The sequence below is a fragment of the Desmodus rotundus genome, chromosome 7 (genome assembly GCF_022682495.2).
Source record: "Desmodus rotundus isolate HL8 chromosome 7, HLdesRot8A.1, whole genome shotgun sequence".
NCBI lineage: Eukaryota > Metazoa > Chordata > Mammalia > Chiroptera > Phyllostomidae > Desmodus > Desmodus rotundus.
This window is the reverse complement of record NC_071393.1, coordinates 135,414,194-135,438,028: the sequence shown is the minus strand read 5'-3', so window position 1 is coordinate 135,438,028 and position 23,835 is coordinate 135,414,194. Positions and strand designations below refer to the sequence as shown.

The following is a 23,835-nucleotide window of genomic DNA, read 5'->3' as shown; positions in this document are numbered from 1 at the left end:
GCCCTAAAGAGAGCGGCATCCAGATGAACATGTAATTTAAGACTTACTCTGGTTGCTGTGCTCAAAACAGATCTTAGGGGCAAGGTAGACCCAGAGGCCAGTCGGGGGAGACTTTTAATAACCCAGGTGAGAGAGAACAGTGCCTTAGCAGGGGCTGTGGTAGGAAGTACCCCACTGGGAATTCTGCAGAAGCTTTGGGCCTGGGTGTGTTGAAGGGTGGGAAGAAAAGACTGGGGAGGAGTGAACTTGAGGGAGGGGCCAGAGAACCACACCCAGGCTGACCCGTCCATGAGGCGGCCACACGGGGCAGCCGAGGAGGCAGCTGGGTGAAAAGGACTGGAGCTGTCGGCTACTCGACACCTGGAGGATGCACAAGCGTTGTGGGGAGGACCTCTCCCAGACCCTCAGAGGCTGGGACGAGGCGGACAGAGAGGAACCAGGGCAAGAGAGTGGTCAGCGAGGCGGGAGGGAGCCAGAAGAGCCAAGCGGAGAAGTGCAGCGAGAAGAGGTGCACAGCGCTGGCCAGTCCTGAAGCGAGCGCTTCTTGAGGGCTGAGACGCCACACCAGCAGGGCGGAGCCCCGGTGCCACTGGGCTACCGTTGTGGCAGAGAGATGGGGACACCTGAGGACAGGCTGACACTGAAGCAGCTGTGCAGGAAGCTCTTCCATGTCTGCCAGCAAGAGGAGCAGAAAGATGAGATAGTTGGAGGAGGATGGAGTCAAGTTTATCTGCCTATAGGAAGACTCAGAAGGGAGGGAGGAGCTGCCCCAGGTAAGGGCCCGTGCACTGAGGAGCCCGGCGTTAGTGCCTGAAGGCGGGGGGTGGGGCGAGTGGTAAAGAGGAGGATGCCGCAAACAGAAACGTGGTCAGAGAAGCGTTGGCAGGTGGCACTGACTGCTTTGGAGCAGGAAGCACTCAGGCCCTGCTCCCACCAGTGCGTTGCCATGTTCTGGGCTAATGTTGCTGAGACCAAGTCCAGGGACCGCTTGCTTGCACAAAAAACCTCAGAAAAACTGAGTTCATGTTCTAAGTTAAGGAAAGAGATAAGGTCCTGGTCAGGTAGCTCAGCTGGTTAAAACATCGTCCCGATACGCCAAGGTTGTGGGTTCAAACCTGGCCAGGGCACATACAAGAACCAACCAATGAATGCATCAGTAAATGGAACAACAAATGGATATTTCTGTCTCTAAAACAAAAAGCAAAAGAGAGGGAGAGACAGAGAGATGCTTCATAACAGGACAGCCTCTCAAAGCGGGGGCTGTGCAGCTGTTTACCAGAACACCACCAGTCCCGTTTAAAAGTAATACACCTAGGGCCAGGACTAAATGGCCCAAAGTGCTTTCCTTCTGCTCTACAAGTACATATACTAAGAAAGATGTATTATACATGGGATTTGCTTTAAACTAATCTGGTGGGGGGGTGTGGAAGGAAATATAAATGAAACAAAATTGGCCACGTGTTGATAGACACTTCTGTGTTTTGTGAATTTCCATAATAAAGTGTGTGTGTGTGTGTGTGTGTGTGTGTGTGTGTGTGTGTGTGGTGGGGTTGGAGGGAGGGAAGCAGGAACTAAAATTCCCAAAGGTCGGGGGGGCGAATTTCTAAGAGCCTCCAAGACCAGAGCTGCAAAGGCAACTACTAGGGGGAGAGTCAGGCTAGTCAAAGCTTCTTCCCTTAGAAAGCAGAGCCTGGAGCCTGGAGCTCAGAGCCTGGGAAGATGCCTCAGAAGTCGCCAAGCCCGAGGGACGGCCTGGCCAGAGGGCTCACCTGGTACCTCTGGCTCTGGATCCGGGGCAGCGACAGCACGACCATCTTCCAGGCAAACATCTCCTGGTACAGCTTGTATCTGCACTCTTCGATGGGCGGGTTCAGGTAGATGACCTGGTTGGTGATCCTGAGCTCGTGAACGACGTTCTGTAAAGGGGGGGGGGGTTCAGGTCTCACTTGGCGATCTAGTCCGACCGCCCGGTTTTGATGCATCATCCTTCTCTCAATCTCTGAGCTGCTGTCGTCTGAGCCACGAGGTCCGACACTCCCACTGCACATGACCTTCCGCAACCCCGAGTCCGGGGCCTGTGCCCTCCCCAAAGGGCTCCACGTCAGAGGGCAGGCACTGTGGAGGCTCCTCTCGGGTCCCTGTGCCTGGGAGCTCAGTATGGCCCCACCTGATGGGACGAGCAGCTGAGAGGCCAGGGCCCCCGCGGCAGGGACACATGGCTGGCCAGCACTGGGCAGGCCCCCTGTTGGGCCCCCGCTGGTGCTGGAAGTGCATCAGGACTCCCCCCAGGCACCACGGGATGAGCTGCCCCTTGGACACACTCGTTTGCTTCCCTGAATCTCAGTTATATTAAACAGTGTGCTCTGGGGATAAACATCTGTACTGTTCAAACAGGAAAACATTTTTCAAGCATTAAGAGAATAAAATGAGAAGATAAAGTCTGGGAAGGGGAAAAAAAGCCCAATGTGTCTCCCAGATCAAACATTTACTTGTAGTTCTCTTAAGCTTCTGATTTGTGAAACCTTTTTACTGGTAAGACCTTCACAAACCACGGAAAGCAGCAGCAGCGCTTACTGAGTTCCTGTGAGGTGCACCCTTTTCCGACCACCGCCCACTGCAGGGGACCGGGCCCATCTGCACAGTTGGAATTCACGGGATTTTCTAGAACGCTTGCCAGGCTCCGGCCGACCTCGTCTCCACGCACGGGGTGGGGGGGGTGGGGAGGGGATGGGTGGGTGGAGACGCAGACCGTGGCCTGTGTGGCGACGGTGGCCCTGAGCCTGCGTCTTCCACGAGACTCCGAGCACGTTTCTGTGGAGGCCTTGCCGTTTCAGGGCCACAGTCTGAACGGCTGCCGCAGGCCGACTGTGTCCAGTCCTTGAACGGGTTTCTTGCACGTGTGCTTGGAGGGCAGGGGGTTTTTCTGCATAAACTTGTTTTTCACTTTCTAACAACTTTTCTGGAGCAAGACTCACAGGAGAGTCGCAAAGACAGCACGAGAGCTTCCACACGCCCCTCGCCCTGTTGTGGCCGAGGGTCGCTGCCGGGCACAGACACCAGGCGTTCCCTAGGACCCGCACTGCCCCCCCCCCCCCCCCCCCCCCCGGCCACTCCAGGCACCAAGCACACGACGCCTCCTGGGCTCTTCCCTCTCTTCCCCTCGCGACCCGCCACTCTGGAGTGTACTGGCCACATCCCTCTCAGGACGGGACAAGGCCGAGCGAGCTGGGAGACCACACCGCGCACGACTCCCGCCCTGTGCTGTGGGAGATGCTGACCGGGTTCACCTGGCCTGGGCGGGGCCTTCCCGGTCTCTGCAGGGTAAAGGGGCATTTTCACTGGCCCGTTCTAAGGGGAAAAGCTCATTTGCTTGCAGACAGGCTGCTCTGGGAAACACTCACTTTGATCTTCGGCTCTCCTCCCGGCTTGTGACTGACTTGGGGCGCATCTGTGTCCATGTCGACCTCCGCTTTGTCCTCGGCCTGCCCAAGGAGCACCTGGGTCCAAGCTCTCAGGCCGGCTTGCAGGCGGACGCCCAGTATTCTTTCAATCTGCAGGGAAGGAAGTGTTGAAGAGCTGTGACTCCCCTGAGATCTAGCTCACAGAGCACACTGAACAGAAAGCACAGGCTCCAGGTCGGACATGAAGAGTTCCCAACTACAACTGTCCCCTCGGCCAGTTCTGAGGCTCACTCCCAGCACTTTCCCCGGCCTCAGGCAGCTCGCCCCCCCAGGCTGACTGCGGCCCGCCTGGGGCCGAGCCCCCGTCCTCCTCACTCGTCAGCGATCGGGGGATGAGCACAAACGCAGCAGCTGCGGCTTCGGTCTCATGTAACACAGTAGGCAACTCGCCTCAGAGGCAAGGCTGGCAGCCTGTAGCTCGTAGATTAAACCAGCCCTGTTCTATCTGGGCGGCACTGACGCACACCAACCACCACGTTAGTCTCAGGCACAACGCGGCGACTTGATACTCGTGAGTCTGGTTAGCACCTGTGCCCCCACAGTGACCTCTTCGTTGTTGCCACCGGTAAAGGGCAGTCTCCCCTCTGCTCTGGCACGAGACCAGCACACCTCCCACAGACGGGACGTCTGCACATCTTTGGGAAGAGCCGGCCTGGGGATGCGCGAGGGTAGCTGCGAGAGAACTGGGCACCCCCAGGGACGCAGGAGAGCAGGCTTTGCTGGCTCTCACTCTGTTGCTCTCCCGCTGTGTGGGCACCCTGCAGTGGGCTTACCCATTTTAACAGGGAAAGGAAGGGAAGAGCTGTGAACCACAAACAGCTTCAGAACTGGTCAACGACCACTTGTCCACCGAGTGACTTCAGCCAAAACGTCCTCCTTCCCAAGACACGTCAGGACATCCACCAACAAAAAAGCCACCCAGGGTGGTGAGGATGCTACACACACCCACTCTCTCTATGTCCCCAACACATGCCCCTCCCAGGTGTCTGTTGGGTGCTTCTTCTCAGAGCGCACGGCGGAGAGGGGCAGGGTTATCAGAGATGGTGCCTGAGGGGCAGGAAGGGCGCCCTGCGTTACAAGGGCAGGGAAGGGTAAGCAGGTTGTCACATGCACAGGAGATGGGAGACCTCCCTACCCCCTCAGCGCACCCGCCTGCAGCGTGGCACGGCCGAGAGCATTGTCAGCACCACACCTCAGCTGGGCTGTCGAGTTAACGGAGGTTTCTGGAGGGGAACTGGACTGTCACCAATAACGTCTATGGAAAAAGGCTTTTCAACGACCGACCCGATCAGCTTGGGAAGCAGGACCCACCCCTGTGTCAGCAGCGCGCACCCGAGCCTGGCCTCACCTGCAGGTCCAGCTTGCTGACCCAGAGGGGCAGGTTGGAGTAGGAGTGCAGGTTCAAGTCGTCCACGGCTTTCTGGACTCTGTGCAGGATCTCGGAGAACGTCTTGTGGTCGTACATACACGTTTCCAGGGAACGGACTTCTAGGTCTATTTTTTCTTCAATGATCAGCAGATCATCCACCTAAAGGGAAGTGTATTTAATATTTAAAACCCCTTGGTTTTGGTGTATATTCTTCTCAACTGATTAACTAGTGCTTGAGGCAGACAAATTCTTCCATAAACAGCTAGTCCTACTGGGGAGAGAGGGAGGGAACTGTAGGAAGTTATCGGCTTGCCCCCGACTCCCTCCTGCTCACAGAGGGGGGCCTCTGACTGCTAAGTCTGGGAGCAGAAAGTAACACGTGCTCGGCTCAGCGCCTTCTCTGCCCTCGGGAGCCAGAGTGCAGTGGCAGGACCGGGCCAGCAGGCCCCCACCGTCCAGTGTGCGGGAACGTGGGGTGGAAGTCTAGGTCCGGGAGGAGTGACAGCAAGCGCCCTGGCTGAAGCTTGACAGCCATGCTCTGCAGGCAGCGCCATCAGCAATGAAGCTCTCGTCTTGCTGTCCGACTCCTCTGTCATCTCTCCACTGGTCTCTAAGCTCAGGTGTGGGCTCCTCAATGGCCTCCTTGGAGCCCCGACCCCATCAAACGGCCCCGTGAGTAAAGAGGCCCTTCTCCCTCCCAGCTCCCATGTCTTTGCTGTTACCGACCACGCCCGCTAACCGGTGAGTCGGCTGTTCCAGTGCCCGGCTCCCTCCCCGGAAAGGGGAGGTCGCACTCACAACACACCTTTTCCTGGAAGTTGAAGACGGTCTCCGCCAGTCGCTGCACGTAAGGGTCGAGCTTGTAGGACTCCCACACCAGCGCAATGCCCTCTGCGATCAGGGCCTGCACCTCCTTCTTCAGGCCGGCCACCAGCAGCGAGATGGTGTTCCGCTCCTCCACCTTCTCACAGGTCCGCTCATAGGTGCGCACACTTTCGATCAGGGAGATGGCGAACGGGTAAAGCTGGTTGGCTTGATGGGCCTTGTTCACAATCGCCAGTGGCACTCGGAAACCAAGCCACTTGAGGTTGCGAACCTCTTTGGAAAGTGTGATAATCTCCGGAAGGAAGTTGACCTTGAGCTTAAGGACGTTCCCAGAGCGGCCGCGAACCCGAGTACTTTCGATGGTGAAGATGCGCCCTGAGACGCCCAGGTTGCGCTGCTGCACCTTCCGGGCCCAGTCGTCAAATATCTCCTGGGTGTTGAGCTTCATGCGGAAGCTGTCGCCGTCCTGCTTCAGCTTCTGCCCCTCCACGTGGTTCTCCCAGCCCTTGCCCAGCACGTCCTCCACACGCTTCATGTAGGCGGTGAGCTGGCGGTCGATCTGCTTGGCCCAGATGATCGACCCCGACACAGGCGGCAGGTCGCGCACGTGGCTCATCTTGCACGCCTGGCTCTGTGGGTACTGCACTTTGAACTTGTCGTGAAGGGACTCGATGTCGTCCTTCACGCGCTGGATCAGCTGGGTCTGGTACTCACGGATGGCCCCGCGGATGTGAGGCCTGACAAACAGCGCGTTGAACCGGGAGAAAATCCTGAACATCTCGTTGGCGTTCTTGGCGGTGCCCAGCTGGTCGCGAAGGCGAGCGGTGATGCGCGTCTCCACCCTGTCGATCCTCTCGTCGTACCTCTTCATCGCGGCCTCCCACGCCTCCGTGCCCTCCTTGGACACGTCGAGCCCGTCCACCTCCTTGACGTTCTCGTAGGCCAGGTTCACCTCCTCGATAGCGTTTGCGTCCGCAGCATCAAACAGCACCTCGGCTACCTTCATGTCTTGGGGTTCAGGGACCTCCCCTTGATTCTGCTGTGCAACCGCTGTGACCTGAAAGGGAAGGATTCGTGACAACAGGTTACCACCGAGGACTCGTGTTCGGTGGTGCAGCAGCAGAGCACGCCCACCCCCACTAGTCGGCGACAGGGTGTGTGGCTTTAGTGCAACCCCTCACAGCCACAACCCGGGCGGAGCGCACGCTCACTCTGCACCTCGCAGACCTTCCGACAGTGTGGTTTCTCCGCCTAGGAAGCTGAATGACAACAGTGTGGTGAAACTGGGCCTTGGACGCTCCTCTTTCCAACGTTTCGTCAGCAATTAAAGCCGCACGAGGGCACAGTGACCCACGGGGCGCCGTGTACAAACTCAGCGTCCAGCAGTTCTCCTTTTTGATTTTTTAGCCCTAAAGTCATAACCACGGATGAGCACACTCCCAGGGACAGTGCAGTGGTGACCCCGGAAACCTGCACCCAGCCCTCTGAGACCTCTGCCAGTGCGAGCGGGGCAGGCACACGTGCACACACGTTTATTACAAACTGTGCTGACCTGAGGGATGCGGTCCACGGGGTTTACAAGCAAAAAGAAAACACACAATGCTCTTTAGAAACATGATACGGGAGGAGAGGTAAACGGCAAAAAGGGGTAAAGAAACCCGAGGTCACACAGACTCAGCACGAGACTCACGACCCGCACGTGGACCAAGGTGAACGTGAACTACCGACACGCACGGGCACACACGCCAGTGCCACCCCCAGTGAGGAGGCGCCGAGGCTTCCCAGCGAACAAGTACTCAGCCCCAAATGGCAGGCCCCCCAGTGAGGGAAGCTCCCTAGGCCCCCCTAACATTTTATTTCAAATTTTCAAACTACAGGAGGGGTGAAAGAATTACAACCCCACCTAGGGTCTAATGAACATCCGGCCAATTAGTGTGTGCTATATATTGGCCTTACCATACATCTACCCATTATCAATCTCTCCGCACATCTCAATGGCTCTCATGTGACTGGGCTATTTAAGGGAAGAAAAGCACTGCTGAGGAGAAAGTTGAATTGAGAAGAGAAAACAAGCATGTCAAAGAAAATGAGTCAATTATTTTAATAAGTCTCAGGTGCATGCAATTATTATCCACACTCTGCAGATGAGGAATCTGGAGTAAAGGTTAAATAGTGTGTCCAAGTCACACAGCTAGTTCAACGGTGGGTCACGGTTTACAGCCCCGGAAGCCTGGATGGATGAAGGACGGGAGGTTAGGGATTTGGATTGAAACAATGTAACACTGAGTCACTAGACCATAAGGATGGCAGAGACAAGATGAAGCAGAGTAGAAGACGTTCGGGGCGCAGAACAGAAGCAAGCAGTCAGTTCTAAGTCTAAAAATGAGAGGCATCATGTCACCGCACACGGGGACACACAGAAGGGAGCCGCACCTGCGGCCGCAGCACCCGGACGATGACAGCCCGCAGCTGTTCGTGCTGGCGCCGGAACTTCCGCATCTGGTCCAGGCGGGCCTGGAGCTTCCTGTGGGCAGGGTTGATTCGCCACACCATCTTCAGATTTTCTTCCCTTTTCCTCTTGACAATGTCTCTCAGCAGCACCTGAAGTTTCTCATACTCGTCATCCCAAGTCTGAAAAACTTCAAAGCACGCCACCATAACCTGGGACATAGGTTAAGAAAAGAAGCTCGTTACTAAAGCACAGCTTCGCCCGAGCGCCCTGAGGCTCGTTTCTGGTGTGTTAAAACTTACTTTTTCAAATTCTTCGTAAGCGACGTGCATCAGTTTTCTAGTGCCCAGCACTTTGAGTAACTGAGAACTCAGGTCTCTGGAAATGGCCTCCACCAAGCGCAGTGCCCGCTGAATGGGGTACTTGGTGTTTCGGATCTTTCTCAAGTGGGTGAAAATTGCCACGAGAGCCTGCCTTATTTTGTCCAGCTCCGTGGCAGACAGCAAATCATTCAGAGGGAAATCTTTCATCAGAGGATTGTAGTCATTCACGGTTTCCAAAGCCTGTTTTAGACCTGGATTAAGAGAGACAGCGAATGGTTTCCATACAAAGCGATACAACCCTCCTGTAACGGCACCTGTCAAATTCACCTCGACCGAAAAGCAATTCAACTATGAGGATGGCCTGTGCCGGCTTAATGCCGGGTGGGAGAACTAAAAAGTGTCCTCACGATGGAGCATTTTGATGTTGCAGAAGATTTAGTGATACAGAAATTGTTTGATTTTTCTTTTTCTAAAAAAGCTATGTCCTGGCTGATGTGGCTTAGTGGACTGAGTGCAGGCCTATGACCAAAGGATCACAGGTTCGATTCCCAGTCAGGGCACGTGCCTGGGTTGTGGGCTGGGTCCCCAGTAGGGGGTGTGCAAGAGGCAACCACACATTGATGTTTCTCTCCCTCTCTTTCTCCCCCTCTTCCCCCTCTCTAAAAATAAATAAAATCTTCAAAAAAAAAATTCCTCCCCCCCCCCAAAATTTTTTTAAAAAGCTATGTCATTGACAGAATGACCCCAGTGTGGTCTCACTTTTGCTTGTTAAGGAGCATCAGTCAGCTCACACCCTCTACAGGCCGCAGAGGTAGCCTCGTCATCTTTCTTTGCTTTCTATTATCTAAATGTTCTACTGATAAACCTAAGCTTAGAGTTTTACCAGAATTTTACCATCTTTAAAGTCACTGAAATTTAAGTTTCCTGCCCACAGCTCAGATTAGGTGAGTGTGTCGTTGACACGGCACAGAAACCCCTGGGCGCTAGTTTGTTTTTTTACTTCCTCTGGCATAAGATTAAGAAAAAAGTGTTAGGAAGAAACGGCGGTTCAGAGGCATTACTAAAAACGCAAGGCACACTCTTCAGTACTAGTGAATGCCCAGGTGACGCCCACAGTGCGACCAACGCAATGGGATGACGTCTGCCTGGAATTTCCTCACGTTCACACGTGGGCCCCACACCACTCTGGAGGGAAGGGCCCAACGTCCGCGGGCCCACTGCGTGCCAACACAACGCCACTCACACCACTGCCACGCAGAAAACCACAGGCACCTTGCCCACGTTCAGAACAGGGAGGCAGGCAGGGAGCGGGACGGAGCAGGTGGAAGGAGGAAGAGGAAGTGCTGAGCAGCTCTCTGTCCACAGCCCTGTGGGCAAACTACTTCTGCTCCCTGGGAACCACCGTCCTGCCCGGACGGTCTAAAGCCCGCTTGACTTCACACGGAGAAGGCGCGGCCTGCTCAGGGAACCAAGTACCGAGGAGCAGGGGGACTCCTGTGGAGAGACACTGGCTCACGTCCTCGAAAGCACGAAAGGGAGAAGGAGCTTTGTGGAAAAGCCATCTCGTATTAATTTCCATCTGAAGGACAAGCAAGACCTCACAAGAGCCAGGTTAGCTCCCTGGTCAGATGGCTGGTTCTGGTTCTCACCTGTGTCGGTGTCGAAACTGACGGTGGCGTGGAAGCGCTTGCCGTGTTTGAGGATGTCCAGAGTCAGCAGGACTTCGGGGCTCTCGCGCTTCTCCTGTATGCGGTATAACGCACGTTCCAAGTTCAGCCAGAAACTGATCTCCTGCAAGGCAGTTCCCGAGGCAGGGTCTCGATCCAGTTTGGTCACCTTTGAACATAAAACAAACCGAGGGGTAGGCACTGTGCAGAGAAAGGTGGAAAAGTGACATTAACTTCACCCACACCTTACAATTTAATATTCATGTTTCAAGTAGAATCCTGCCCGTCAATGGTCAGTGGTTTAGCCTGAGACCACAGGTGGGAGAGAGGTGAGCCGAGTGTGCTCAGGGGAACGTGAGCAGCCTCACACTCCCCCGGGCCTGGCAGTTCCGGGATCAAGCGCAGGGAAGGGCTGGGACGGCCAAGAGTCACCGCAGAATTTGCCTCACTGACAAAATTTCGGACCAGTTTTCAAAGAGGGAAACATTTATACATACTTTCAGCCTGTGCTCTTACTTTCTGAATTTCTCGGATCCAGCGGTTAACTCCAGATTGTAGCTGATTGAGAAAAGTTGGGTCTTCAACCTTATCTCCAAAGTCTGTAACTTTTGGCTTTTCCCCACGTTCATAACACTGCTTTGCGACATTTGTAATGATCGGGTGAATTGGCAGGCTGATCTCAGGAATCTCAATGTTTTGCTGCAGGTGAAGGAGTCCCATCTCAAGCTCTGCAATCTTTTTTTCAACTGAAGGAGCCATTTTATCACCATCCCTAAAACGATAAGAAATATCTCAAAACTTAGTGCACTACTGGCCTCCCAAGATACACTGTTATCTCAGGTCTGCCAAATATCGGTAACACGCATTTCACTACCACGGTGGGTTTACACCCTCGTGGTCGTCAGCCTCACCCCAACCCCCAAATGTGACTTCCCGGCCCAGTGTCCCGTGAGCACCGAGCGACACAGGACTCACAGCAGCGAGGAAACGCGGCTCCTACCTGTCGGCCTTGCCGGACTCCCTGATGTAGGACTTGAAGAAGGGCGCCACGGCGTTGCTGATGAAAGAGTGTAAGGTTTCATAGGGCGAGTCTTCGCTGAGCGTGAGGACTCGGAGCTGGGACGACACTGGCTTGTCCGCGTCGATCACTGGCGTGCGTTTAATGAAGGCCAAGCTGCAAGAACGCAAAGGAAGACATCAGAACGAAAAGTCTCATTCCTAACAGGTCTCCATTACTGCGGCCTTCTCTGTGTTGCATTCAAGTCAAAAATTAATTTGAATGTTTCAATGCAAAACCCTATTAAGTACGGACGGAACTGTTGCTTTCCTGACAGTGAAACACGGTGCTTATCTTTCTTTGCTCACTCACGTGAGAGCTAATCTAATCCAGGACTGGCGACAGGACAGGACCATGAACCCAGGCCGAGTTCGCTGTCCCATAAATGGCTTACAGTCATAACCTGGGCCTCAGTGGAACTAACCTCCCTAGCAATGGCGAGTTACAAGCCACAACAGACTCAGATCTCACCCTACACTAACGTGACCCCTCCCTGGCAGCGCTAAGTCGCATGTCGGCTTGCACGAGCAAAGCCACCTCAGGCTGAAGCAAAGCGGGCATTCCAGGCCCCCACTCCCCTCCCGGTCCCTGTTCCCGCTGGGCGCCCTTCTCCCCAGCCAAGTCACCACGTAAGCTACACGTCCCCGTCTCCAAACGTTCCCTCTGCTTCTGTGCCTTTGCTTAAGAATTCTACTTCAGCTGCTGTAACACTCGAGACCCGCTTCCTGCATGACTTCGTCCACGGGGCCTTCTGTGACCAGGAGCTACCGTGCTGGTGGCCACGGCTGACGGCAGTGCGCGCCTCTAGACTCTGTCCCGTGGTACAGGCAGCTGCGTGTATTCACCTGTCTTCCTCCCGAAAGACCCCAGGCTTCTTGGGAACAGGATCCAGGTTTTTGTTTTCTGCACACCTATTGCCATATCGTACGCACAGCAGGTGCTCAAAGGTGGCTGAATTAATACCTTTAAGAAAACGAATATCTGAAATTCCAGTTCCCAGGCCAGGACTTTATGTCTGATACTTAATATCTAGAAAGTTAATGAAGCTCCCTGACGTGATGCAGCGAGAAGGAACAGAGTCGAAGCAGAGTTCCTGCCCCGAGTGTGCAGGCTGACTCTAGTCACAGACACCAGACGGGCCCAACGGAGGGACGTGCCACACGGCCACTGGCCTGCGCTCATCAAAAGCGTCAATGTCACGAAAGACATTAAAAGTGACACAGAAAGAAACACAGAGCTGGATTCTGGGTTACGGCACAGTTCCTGTCTGGGGCACTGCTGGGACAACCTGGAGAATGGTGTCGGTCCCACATCAATGCCCTTCCTGAACTCGGTCTCGGTGCTGAGGCTAAGACACGACTGTCCTCGATCTTCGGAAACACCCTGAAGCGCTTAGGGGAGAAGAGGCAGGCTGTATGTGACCGACTCTCAAATGGCTCCGGGGAAACATGAGAAGGCAAATGTGGTAAATGTTAGCAAGTGGTGCCTGGGAGTTCTGCATACTATTTATGAAACTTGTAGGCTTAAAATCGTTAAAATGAAAAGTTTTTAAAAGCCAATGCAGAATCAATTGTACACATTTACATGTTTAAATCTGGATATGTCTACTGGAGTATAAACTGGCACAGCCTTTCCGGAAGGGGGAAGCCGGGTGCCGCGTGTTAGAAACGTCAACGACGCATTCCCTCGGAACTGCGCCACTGTGCTGAGGGGCTTACCCTGCAAGGACCACACCGGGCACTAAGACCGTTCACTCGTTATTTATATAGTGAAAATTCAGACATGATCTGAAAGCAGCATCAGGCATGACCTATATAGTCAAACCGAGAATGGGAGCCATGACACAGAGATTAAAGTAAAACTATTTCAGGGTTTATACTAATTCGGGGATCCTCTTAACCTGAATTCATGAAATTGAAGATAAGATACGGGGTTTCCAGAGGAGAGGGTTTTCTTGATGTCTTCATCCGAGTCTATTAAGACGGACACTTACCTAATTCCTCCGGGCTCAGAACCAGAGACCAGGTACATTCCCACTACTCACCTGTTGGACTTGACTCCGTAGTGAATGTCTATGTTGATGTTATAGGAAATGAACTCCTTCTCCTCTTCTCCTTCATCACCGACATCCTCTACAAACCACAACACATACCGTGTCACACCCCCGACAGCATTTCCAGCTCTGAAGCGGCTCCACCCACTTTTCCCGACCCCTGACCCGGGCACCTCTTTGCTGCATGACCATGGGCAGAAGGCTTACCCTCACTGCACCTCCGTTTCCGTGCCAGCACAGGGGGGTGGCCAGCATGCCTGGGTTGTGGGCGGAAGTGACCTCACTGTGGCCTGGCTGGTGGTGCTGGGTGCTGTGCCCTCCAGCCTGTTCCCCTGGCCCCTCCCAGCCGAGTCCTCTGGACTCCAGACCCAGAAGTCATCTCCCCCCCTCCCCAGTCCGCTCATTTGCTGACTCAGCGTTTGCTGCGCGATTCAACCCTCACGACAAAGCTCGGGTGCTGGCGTGACTGCTACTGCCCTTCCCTTTCAGGTAAGGGACGTAAGTAAACTGCCCTCAGACACGCGGCTGGACAGGGACAGAGTAAGGACTCAGAAGTCCGTGATTTTGAAAGCGGGGTCCTCACCGGTATACAGGCAGCCCCCCCCCCCCCCCCCAGTCAAGGTCTCCCAGGACAAGCCTCCATGAAGAAAACTGCTATTGCCCTGGCTGGTGAGTGCCGGCCTGAGAACCGGGGGATCGCTGGTTCAACTCCCAGTCAGGGCACATGCCTGGGTGGTGGGCCGGGGCCCTGCTTGGGGCGTGCTAGAGGCAACCAATCAATGTATCTCTCACACATCGGTGTTTCCCTTCTTCTCCTTCTCCCTTCCTTCCCCTCTCTGAACAAATAAAATCTTTAAAAAAAATCAAGAAACCCCCCCAGGGTCCTGGAGAGGCATTTACCCGGCCTTCCGCTCTGCTCCTACAGCACATCGAGAGCCTGCCGGGGCAGACTTGGGAACGCGGCGCCCTCCTGCGGTGAGCTCTGGACAGGGCAGGGCCCTGCGGGAGGCCACCTGGCCAGCCCGAGCCCAGGAGCCATTCCAGAGCTTCCTGGGTGGAACAGTAAGTAGCTCAAGACACATGTGGACAAAATTTCTGAGCAGTTCAAAATCAAAACTGGAAAATCAAGGTAAAAACCATGTAAGAATGGGAAGTGGCCCGAACTGCCAGCTGTGGCACCAGCCCACAGAGGCCCAGCTGCACCAGTCGAACAGTCACACAAGGACAGGCCACCCGGCCACCCACGCTGGCAAAAATCAGTACCTACGGGGTAGTCTTCCCTGACACACTCGTGGTTCCCTTCACCCTCACCGCACGAGGTAGCAGCCAAGGCAGCAGGCTTAGCTCTGAGACCCTGGGAAAGTCCTCTCCCTGCCTCGGGGCCTGCCTCTCCAGACCAGCAGCGGAGGAGGGTGGGGCACTAAGCCCAGGGGTCTGCATGGTGCCTCCAAATGCTAAAAACCAGCAAATCTGTGTGGGGCGGAGCAAAAGCTATCTGCTTCATTCATTTAAGATGAGACAAAATCCATACCTAGAGTGTACAAATTATTACAATACAAAAAGACAAAAATTCTTCTAGTGTTTTTGGTATAATTTTAGGAAGGGGGGAGCAAAACTGTCTAATATGCCAGGTACTTCCAAGCTGATTTAAAAAAATGACTAAATAAAAAACAAAACAAAAAATCCATTAAACGAGCCAGTGGAGTTTTCTAACTACTGAAGTGTGTATCTGCCACAAGGTGAGATGCACGCAGGTGCCCGAAACCGACCACACGCAGACCGCGGTCAGCCCCGTGCAAACGTGAGGCGGCAGCCCAAGGGAATGGCTGTCGGGGTGCTGGGATTATGGGATACCTTCTCCCTTCCCTGTCTGAACTTTCCACATCCTGTTCTGCAATTTACACACAACACATCATCAACACAACCCCCAGACAGCATACAGACAGCAAAAGTAACAGTCTAGAGTCCCCAAAGGAAATTGCAGACATAACTGAAGATGCGGCATGTTAATCGGAATCATCTCTTCTGCCCAGCTCAAGATTCGTCATCTGCACAGACACAGTGACCGACTGGACGCAGTGTCCGAGGGTGTTGCTGCACTTCCAAGCGCACATCGGGTTAGAGGGGCTGGGTAGCAGGCCAGCCGGCCAGGCCCGGCGATGAGTCACGGCTCTGCTGGCACCCTGCCCCACACAGGCCACTGCAATGCAGCAGAGCGCAGCTGGGGCGCAGGAGGCACGACGGTGACACAACCCCAGACGAGGACAGGCAAACCGGAGCTCCCCCACTGCTTTGCAGAACTCTGCCTTCTCTTGATGACGACTAATGGGAGTTATTAGTCACCGCTCACTGAATACGTTCTGGATTCATTTTTTAATGCCCATTCCCCATAAATACAGAGATCAAATGAAGTCAGGTTGTATGTCTGACTTCCACAGAGTTAAAGAATCTATAACCTTGTTCTACAAACTGCCATCAGATAATTCAATCTCTTTGCCTCTCTGTGATGTCATCCTCCAAATAACAGTAATTTGACACTCTGCTTCTGCAGAAACATTAAAAATTGTTCAGAGGAGGAAAGACACTTGATAGTTAAGTCTTAATAACAGAGAATACTGCTCTATTTAGAAGCTTATGTGCAAATACAAACTGCGTGTTTTATCAGGTAGTATCTTGCAGTAAAGTCTGAACCGGTTTCCTAGTGCTCAGAATACTACTGGTTAATACCTAAGAGCCAACAGTCCCTGCCCGTTAACTGCTAAGGAACCGAAGTACCAGGGCAGGAGGTGCTGCATCGCCCACCTGGGCGGCCACCTTCTAAGAGCCTGCTGAATTTCTGGACGCGTCTGGAGACGCACACGCAGACTAGTGCCAGATGTCGTCAGCACCAGTCTGCGTGTGCTTCTACTGAGGGACTAGTTTACTTCACACTGCAAGTGAATCAGGTGAGCATCATGCCTCATTTAATGAAACAGAAAAAGGTGCACATTCAATGACCTTAGGACTCAGACCACCTCTCCTGGGTAGACGGGGACGCTTCCACCATGTCTGGTGGACGAGCAAGTGCACAAGGGAGAAAGCCAGCTGGTAAAGGACTAGGCAAGGCTGCCTGGCTCCCCACACTGTGGGCACCCCCTCCTTGGCACCCCCACTTCCTCCCGGCCACAGGCCAGTCTCCCTCGGCCTGTGAACGGAGCCAGACCCTCCCTCTGGCCCGCAAACAGCACCCAATTACTTGTGCCGTGTTCCTGGTTATCTGTCTCCCATCTCCTCTTCCTTTCAAACCAAAAACATGCCAGCTCCCCAGGGTTCTGGTGGGTCGCTGTCACGCACATTGTCCCCCTGTGCCCGCAGGTGGCAGCTTTAGTTTCCCCCTTTCCCGTCTCTGCTGTTTTCACCTCGTCGGCTCAACGCCCACCCTTCCTTCCCCCTTCCGACTCTTCTGCCACAACTGCTCCCGGCTCTGGGACGAGGCTAAAGGCTGGTGAGAAAGTCTGGACTTTCTCTTCAACCTCAGGGCTTTCATTTTTAACACTGTTAGGACTATGAGGCGGGGGGCGGGGGGGGGTGTCACCCCACACCGTACCTCAACACAATGTAAAACTGGGGTTCATTATGATATTTCCAGAAAAAAAAAGAAATAAGAGCCCTGGCTGGTGTGGCTCAGTGGACTGAGTGCCAGCCTGCGAACCGAAAGGTCCCTGGTTCAATTCCCAGTCAGGGCACATGCCTGGGTAGCAGGCAGGGTCCCCAGTAGGGGGGGTGAGAGACAACCAATCAATGATGTTTCTCTCACACATTGAAGTTTTTCTCTCTCTCTTTCTCCCTCCCTTCCAGTCTATCTAAAAATGAATATTTTTAAAAATAAGGAACTGAAAAACTAGTAAGTTACTAATGCCTAAGGGATTTAAGATTTAATACTTTAAGGCTAATACTAATTCAAAATAATCAATATGAAATAAATGAAAACAAACATTCCTATTTTAATGGACACCAAGGAACGAACTCTCCTTCAAACATCTTTTCCCAAGTGCGTCTTAAAATCCCGGGTGTCGGGTCCCTGCCTCAGGACAGAGGCGGCGGAGGGACTCCCGACTCCGAGCTGCTGCTCGCTGCCAGACAGCCCACGAGGCCGATGCACAGAAGCTCCATCCAGCTTTGGTTTCTACAAGGGAACTGTGACGATTTTCCCTTCGCTGCATGTCCTTTCGCCTGCTGAGCTGCGCTGCACACCCAAACCTGTCTGGGGCAGGCTGTTTGTCCCCTGCAGGGTGCGGGGCCCACCCACAGGGTGACCGCGCAGGGTGCCGCCGAGGCACTGCAGTGCCACACAGAATTCTGCCCGCTGACGTGTTAACTGTTCCATTCTCCATCGTGGGGGCTAAGCACAGGCCATGAACAGATACCTCTTTAGTCAACTATCCACTTAGTTTCTTCATCCTTTAGGGAAATTCAGTCCTCAGACAAATAATTTAAAAAACCAACGCACACAGAAGCCCCCCCCCCCAACTTTCCGCAGCGTCACGGCTCTCTGGAGCTGGGCTGGTAAGAGCTCTCTTTCGGACCCCGTCCCCAGCCATCTCTGGACCACCAGGAGGCCTGAGACCCCCTCAGGTGTGTGTCTCAGGGAAAACGAGAATTCTAAGTGCAGGCTACGTGCTGATTAACGGCAGCCCCTATTTTCAGTCTTCAAGTTCTGAGTTAGAGTTCAAGACCTGAGTGTAAAAAACCCGAAACCCATAGCACCTGATTCCAGCCTGGTCACTCACAAGCTGGACGGCACGCGGGGCCCGGGACCGCCAGTTCCACCCTGCAAACCTGGGGCACCTGCCACCTGCTCCTACCTTCAGCACCCAGCCTGTCACGGGGCTAAAGCACAACACAATGCACCTGAATAGAAAGTGCTACAAAACATCATTAACACCGTGAAACACCTGTTCCGTAACGAGCCCCAGTCCGGTCATGATTTCAGAGTACACCACAAAGAAAACAGTTTTAAAAAATGGCCCTGGCCGGTGTGGCTCTGTGGGCTGAGCACGGGCCTGCCTGTTTCCGGCACTGCCTGGGTTGTGCGCCAGGTCCCGGCTGGGGCAGTGCAGGAGGCAACCAATAGATATTTCTCCCCCTCTCTTTTTCCCTCCCTTCCTCTCTGAAAGAAATCTTTAAAAAAAAAAAAAAAAAAAAAAACCAATTCTACCAGTCAGGGGTTACAGACAGACTTCTTTCTTTCTGTTTAATGAGGAGCTACAATCTAACTTTCCCTTTCCTGTCAACTCTCCAATTCTTCCCAAATTTAACAGTTTATCAGAACAAACTGTTAAATTCACAACCTTTATTCTACATTCTAAGGACTGCTGTACTTTAATGAAAAATTGTATTTAGCTGGGATAGTTAAAGGTATAGAGAGATCTTCGTATGAAAATGCTTCTATATTCAATCACAAGTGTTTGGAAGATTCTTTTCATAAAGTGAAGAGGGGAGTGAAATAAAAGCATTTTGCTTGTCCATTAAGTAAATTATCTGATTCCATTGTTGCTGGTCTCCACCCAGAGTAAACGATTCGAAGCTGTTTCCCACGTCACGATGCAAGCCTGCCTTTGCACTGTGGTCACCGCTGGACGCTCCCATCTGCCCAACAGCACAAACGCCAGCGCTGCTAACAGGTAAGAACCGCCTGGAAGAAAGCCTGCCTGCCAAGGGGCCCGCGCCGGCACTGCCCTCTCCGGGAGGCTGGTGTGGCCCGCTGCGAGCACGACTGACTGAGGACACCAGCGCCTTCCCTCAGATTTCTTGTAAGTGACAAATAAGTTACAGACAGGCTGAAGTACTTGAAATACTTCAGGGCTGTTTATAAATGCAGGAATGAGGTCGGATTTCAATTTTAGACAGTCTCATTCCTTAGTCAACGTCCAAAAGTGCAAGTCATGGTGGGGCCAAGACTTGGATGCTGGACATCCACTTTGCTGGAAGAAGACACGTGCCCATCAGGAAGTCACAGGTGGACGGTCAGCACTGGCTGAGAAGCAGACCAGAGGAATAGGGTTCCACCTGATAATTAGCAAAGTCCAATTCTAGGACGTTTGAGAAAAGCGCATTACTTATGAACACTCCACGAGCAAAGAACAACACCTAAAATTTTTTTTCCAAAAAAAGAAATTGAAGACTCAAGATAGAAATCACTGATTTCAATACAAGAACTGTGCAATGTAAAATGTGATCAAGAATTAGCCAAGGTCGAACTACTCAAAATACAGTAACTTAACACAGATTAAAACATAGTTAAATAATAATGTGGAGTCACTGAAAAAAGACCAGAAAGACAGACACCAAAAATGCTGAGCGTGGTTACAGCTGGGTGGAGGGATTCCAGGTGATTTACATCTTCTACCATGACTATGTACTCTTCTTCAAAAAGAATAGATGAGTTAAACATGTTAAGAGCCAAACCACTAGTGGGTTTCCACTCAGAAAAACATAAACCCAACCGTAACACAACCCCAAAACATTAATACATGGTAATACTTTACATTAATCCATTATAATAATATTCTAAGTAAGCCCCAATGGCTTATTTGCTTCAACATCCCTGTGAATCTAAGAAGAACGTTCTTTCACTCTCTCTGGCCTGCCAACCCTCCTGCAGAAGCACAGGCTACAATGAAGCATCTCCTGAGGAGACGAGCCTCTGAAAGAAACAAATTATCAGAAAGAAACATCAAGTGTGTCCGGGAGTCCAATGGCACAGGTCCTCTTAGTGACCGAAGGACACAGCTCTTTGAGACTGCACGCGGCGCACTCGGGAACAGATACGTGACCCTTGGGTACTACTGTTCGAATTTAACTGCACATCATCCCTGGGTTCCCGGATGGGCGGTGCCACACCCATCCGTGCACTGGCACCCTCCCCTACCCAATGGTCTCCAAGAGTCCATGGGAAACCCTCCCTGAAGGCAAGCTGCACTCTGAAGACAATCTAGCCTGACTTTTGAGAGGTCACTATTTGCCTCCTCTCCCCGCTAGTTGCCTAAACCAAATCTTTTAGAAAATCTGTAAAATTGACTCAAATATCACAGGGTCTCCATTAGGATCATCTAAGCATTACGCAAATTATAAGACCTGACTAGCGAACGCAAGCAGTGGGCTGGAAACCGAGCCGCAGAGTCTAAGGACGAGGATTAGCTGGTGACCTTGGCTCACTTCACCCGAGCCTCAGTTTCCTTGCGTGTGACAGGGGGAGATACGCCCGCTAGGCCCGGACGCTGCGGGGACCAAGAGGCAGACCTGCGTGCACGCGTCCACCCAGAAGTGATGCCCGGCTCGCACGCAGCCCTGTCACCCCGGGCCCGGCGTCCGCGTCTGCACACGGCAGCGGTGTGGCTGTACGCTGGCCACCGCTCCCCCAGCTCCGACCGCCTGGCCCTCCCCCTCCGCCCAGACCACGAAAGGCCAGAACCCAGGCTGCCCCGACTCCGAGGGTCTGCCCTGACACATCCCTTCCGAGCCAACCTGGCCCGGACACAAATCGAAACCTAAAAGCTCATGTGACATTGGAGGCCGGGATGCGGCCTCCGCCCGCCGCGCTCAGCCCGGAGACGCTGTCTCCACCCAACTCGGCCATCTTGAGGCCCGACAGACAAAGCGATCCCATTGTTGCGGGTGACGGCGAGTCAGGGGCACCCTCATCCTCCTATCACCCGGAAGGGGCGCCCCGGGGCTCCGGCCGCGCCGGGGGCGGCGGGAGGCCCTAGAGCTCCCCGGCGCCGCACCTTTGAGCGTGGAGCGCTCCACCAGGACTGTGTGGACCTGCGGATCCGAGAGGAACTTGCGCATCTGCTCCACTGCGCTCTTCTCCTCCAGCGCCGCCTCCAGCGCGGCCGGGGCCTCGCCTCCATCCTCCAGCAGCAGCGGCACCAGCTTGCGCAGGTGCTTCTGCAGCACCGACACGTCGGCCACGTTCTGCACCGCCGACACCTCCAGGCCGGCCGAGCCGTCCTCGCCACCGCCGCCCCCGGGCTCCGACATGACGCCGCGCTCGGGACCTGCAGGCAGCGCTGAAGGCAGCCGAGACTCCGCACGAAACCGAAGGAGCGGGCCAACGAGAGAAACAAGTACCAGGCGCCGACCGCCGCTAACCCGCGGCGGACTGAGACTAGCGGCACCGGCTCCGCCCTAAAGGCCACCGCCCGCCGGCCCCGCCCCGCCCGCCGGCCGCCTGCCGCAGCCACTGGCGCCCGCTCGCGGCCCTGGCGTCAAGACGTCGCGCGTGCGCGCCGGCGGACCCCAGGCAGTGCCACCGCGCAGCCTTCTGGGACGTGTAGTCCCAGCTTTGGGCGGGACCTCTCAGTGGCTCCGCACTTCAAGCCCTTAAAGATGAGAATTTGGCGCGTCGGTGGGCGTGGGGTGGTCAGCGGTTACGTTTTGTGTTGTTTACTGCTGTGGCCACAATGAACAGCGCAGAGCCGAGACACTCCATAAATAATGAATGAATGAATGAATGTCAATGTCGAGAGCTAACGTTTTTTGAGCACTTAGCGTGTTCCTAACGTTGTTCTAAGCACTTAGCCCGTGTTATCCCGTTGAACGAATGAATGACTACAATGTGTTAAGTGCTAAAATACATAGTTATGACATATGTGTTATTACACATATAGAGAGTGAGGACTTTCATCAGAGGGGGAGGAGATGAGGGGCGTGTCCGGCGTGTCACGTGGCCGGGCTGTAAAGAAGCAGGTTGGGAGGGGGCATTCCGGTAGGAGGTGGAAGTAGTCTCCACCGAGGCAGCGGGCCCGAAGGTCGCGGCTGGACCCCTGACTGCGGTGCAGTATTAGGTAAAGCTAGGAGGTGACACCTGAACAGTGGAGTAAGGCCAAGCTTTTCTGGGTCCTGGGCTGCTCATGACAAAATAATCCCCTCCCCGAGGATGCTGTAGGACCAAGAGGGAGACCCACGTGAGAGCCTCCACCTAGAGCAGTGACGCTGTGCTCGCTGCTGGGGCTGGCACTGTCATTTGCGGGCCTCAGCATCTGGGCCCACAGGAGGCAGAGGCTGAGAGGCCCTCTGGCTAAGGGCATCCCAGCTCCCACCCACCTGGACCTCCTTGCTTGTGCTGAAATGACACTAGGGCCAGAATCCAGGCGGCCCACATTCTTGGTTTAATATTTTTGGGTTTTATTTTTTACATATTCTGGGCTTAGAGATGATAGTTTCTTTTAATTGACCTTTGATAGTTCAAATTCATAACTTGCTTCTTAAATTGCATGGAGGAAGGGAAGCCAAAGGCATTAGTTTTATATCAAAGTGCACAGTCAGAGAGCTGAGTTATGATTGGTGGAAGGATGATAGGATGATTTAATTTCCCCAAGTCATCTTTGGAAAACTTTGGCACTTAAAATTATCTCTGTTCAATTACCAGGTGCCAGGTCCCAGTGGCTGCTGGAACATGAAGACTAATCAGATGGTCCTTGTCTTTAAATAGCTACTGGAGGAGGAAGGAGATTAATACCGCATCCTGCAGACCTGCAGGCCACCCTTGGGGGATATGCCCAAGCAGATGGAACCTCCCAGGAACAACAGCAACTGGGATGAGTTTGTGCCGTGATCACAACCGTAGTGAATATTAACACTACCAACAGCTAACACTGCTCACTCTGTGCTAGGCTCTCTGTGAAGTTCTCCCCTTCCCCATGTCCTTTGGGGTAGGAATAATCACAAAGAGGACAATCTGCTACATGCAGGTCAGTGAGGTCTGAAGTGACCACACAGCATCTGAGACCCAGAAATCCAGCAGCGACTTGGAGGGAGAGAGGCTGCTTGAGGGATGCACCATGAGTCGGCACCGACCTGGAGACACAGCCACTCCAGCGTGCAAGCCACTCGGACACCTGCAGCCTGGCCCCCAGCCAGGGCAACAGGGCCGGCCGCACGGAGCCTCTGGATTTGCAGCCTTGCATGATAGGCTCCAAACCAGAAGTATTTCCCTCTAAGAGGCTGGAAATCCGGGAACCTGAACAATCAATTGACAGGATTCTTACCCTCACCAATCTACAAAGATCCATGCACTCCTGTTTTCCAAAGGTGTTTGTTGTATTTAATAAATAACAAGAACGGTTAATATAGATTGAATGCTGCTGTACACAGGGTTCTAAGCACTCTCGATTCCTATCCTGGAGGTTGGCTAGGCTGCCCTGGAGCTGAAAGGTGAAGGAGTCTTCTTGTGAGGTGTTCCTAGGCCTCCTGCTGCCAGTCTCTGCCCCTTCCCCATATCATGCCCCAAGCTGACCCTGGGTGGGGTGGGCCCCCCACCCAAATCTGGCTGCTCGCACAGCTTACTGGGTTTGGCATCTCAGCTGTCTCCTGTCCCTAGTGGAATTGTGTCTCAATTGGCAGTGGGCAGTAGGTGCTGGAGACGAGATTCATTCTAAGCTGATATGGGATGATAGTGGCTGCTAAAGAGGCACTTGTATTTTGTCAGAAATTAGAGGTAAACAGTCTACGAGGAAGAGACCGCACCCACTCCCCACCTCTCTCTTTAAAATGGTGTGCTGGCGGCACCTCAAGTCTTAATGGGTCAGTCTCATCTCCAAGCGGAAACCCCGATGGCCCCTCACTTTGAGACTCTGCGCCTGAGATTC

The 23,835-nt window shown here is 53.7% G+C and overlaps 1 protein-coding gene across 1 annotated transcript in view; it reads right to left on the bottom strand.

The window, feature by feature from the left end:
• Positions 1-21,383, bottom strand: part of DYNC1H1 (dynein cytoplasmic 1 heavy chain 1) — a 60,898-nt gene extending 39,515 nt beyond the window's left edge. The window contains exons 1-11 of the mRNA XM_024568495.3: positions 20,971-21,383; positions 13,196-13,283; positions 11,095-11,268; positions 10,611-10,866; positions 10,077-10,263; positions 8,407-8,678; positions 8,089-8,316; positions 5,636-6,712; positions 4,810-4,989; positions 3,402-3,551; positions 1,770-1,916 (exon numbers count right to left, since the gene is read on the bottom strand). Coding sequence (XP_024424263.1) covers positions 1,770-1,916; positions 3,402-3,551; positions 4,810-4,989; positions 5,636-6,712; positions 8,089-8,316; positions 8,407-8,678; positions 10,077-10,263; positions 10,611-10,866; positions 11,095-11,268; positions 13,196-13,283; positions 20,971-21,226 — 3,015 coding nt within the window. The 5' untranslated portion in view covers positions 21,227-21,383. The remainder of the gene's footprint in view (positions 1-1,769; positions 1,917-3,401; positions 3,552-4,809; positions 4,990-5,635; positions 6,713-8,088; positions 8,317-8,406; positions 8,679-10,076; positions 10,264-10,610; positions 10,867-11,094; positions 11,269-13,195; positions 13,284-20,970) is intronic.
• Between the last annotated feature and the right edge of the window lie 2,452 nt (positions 21,384-23,835).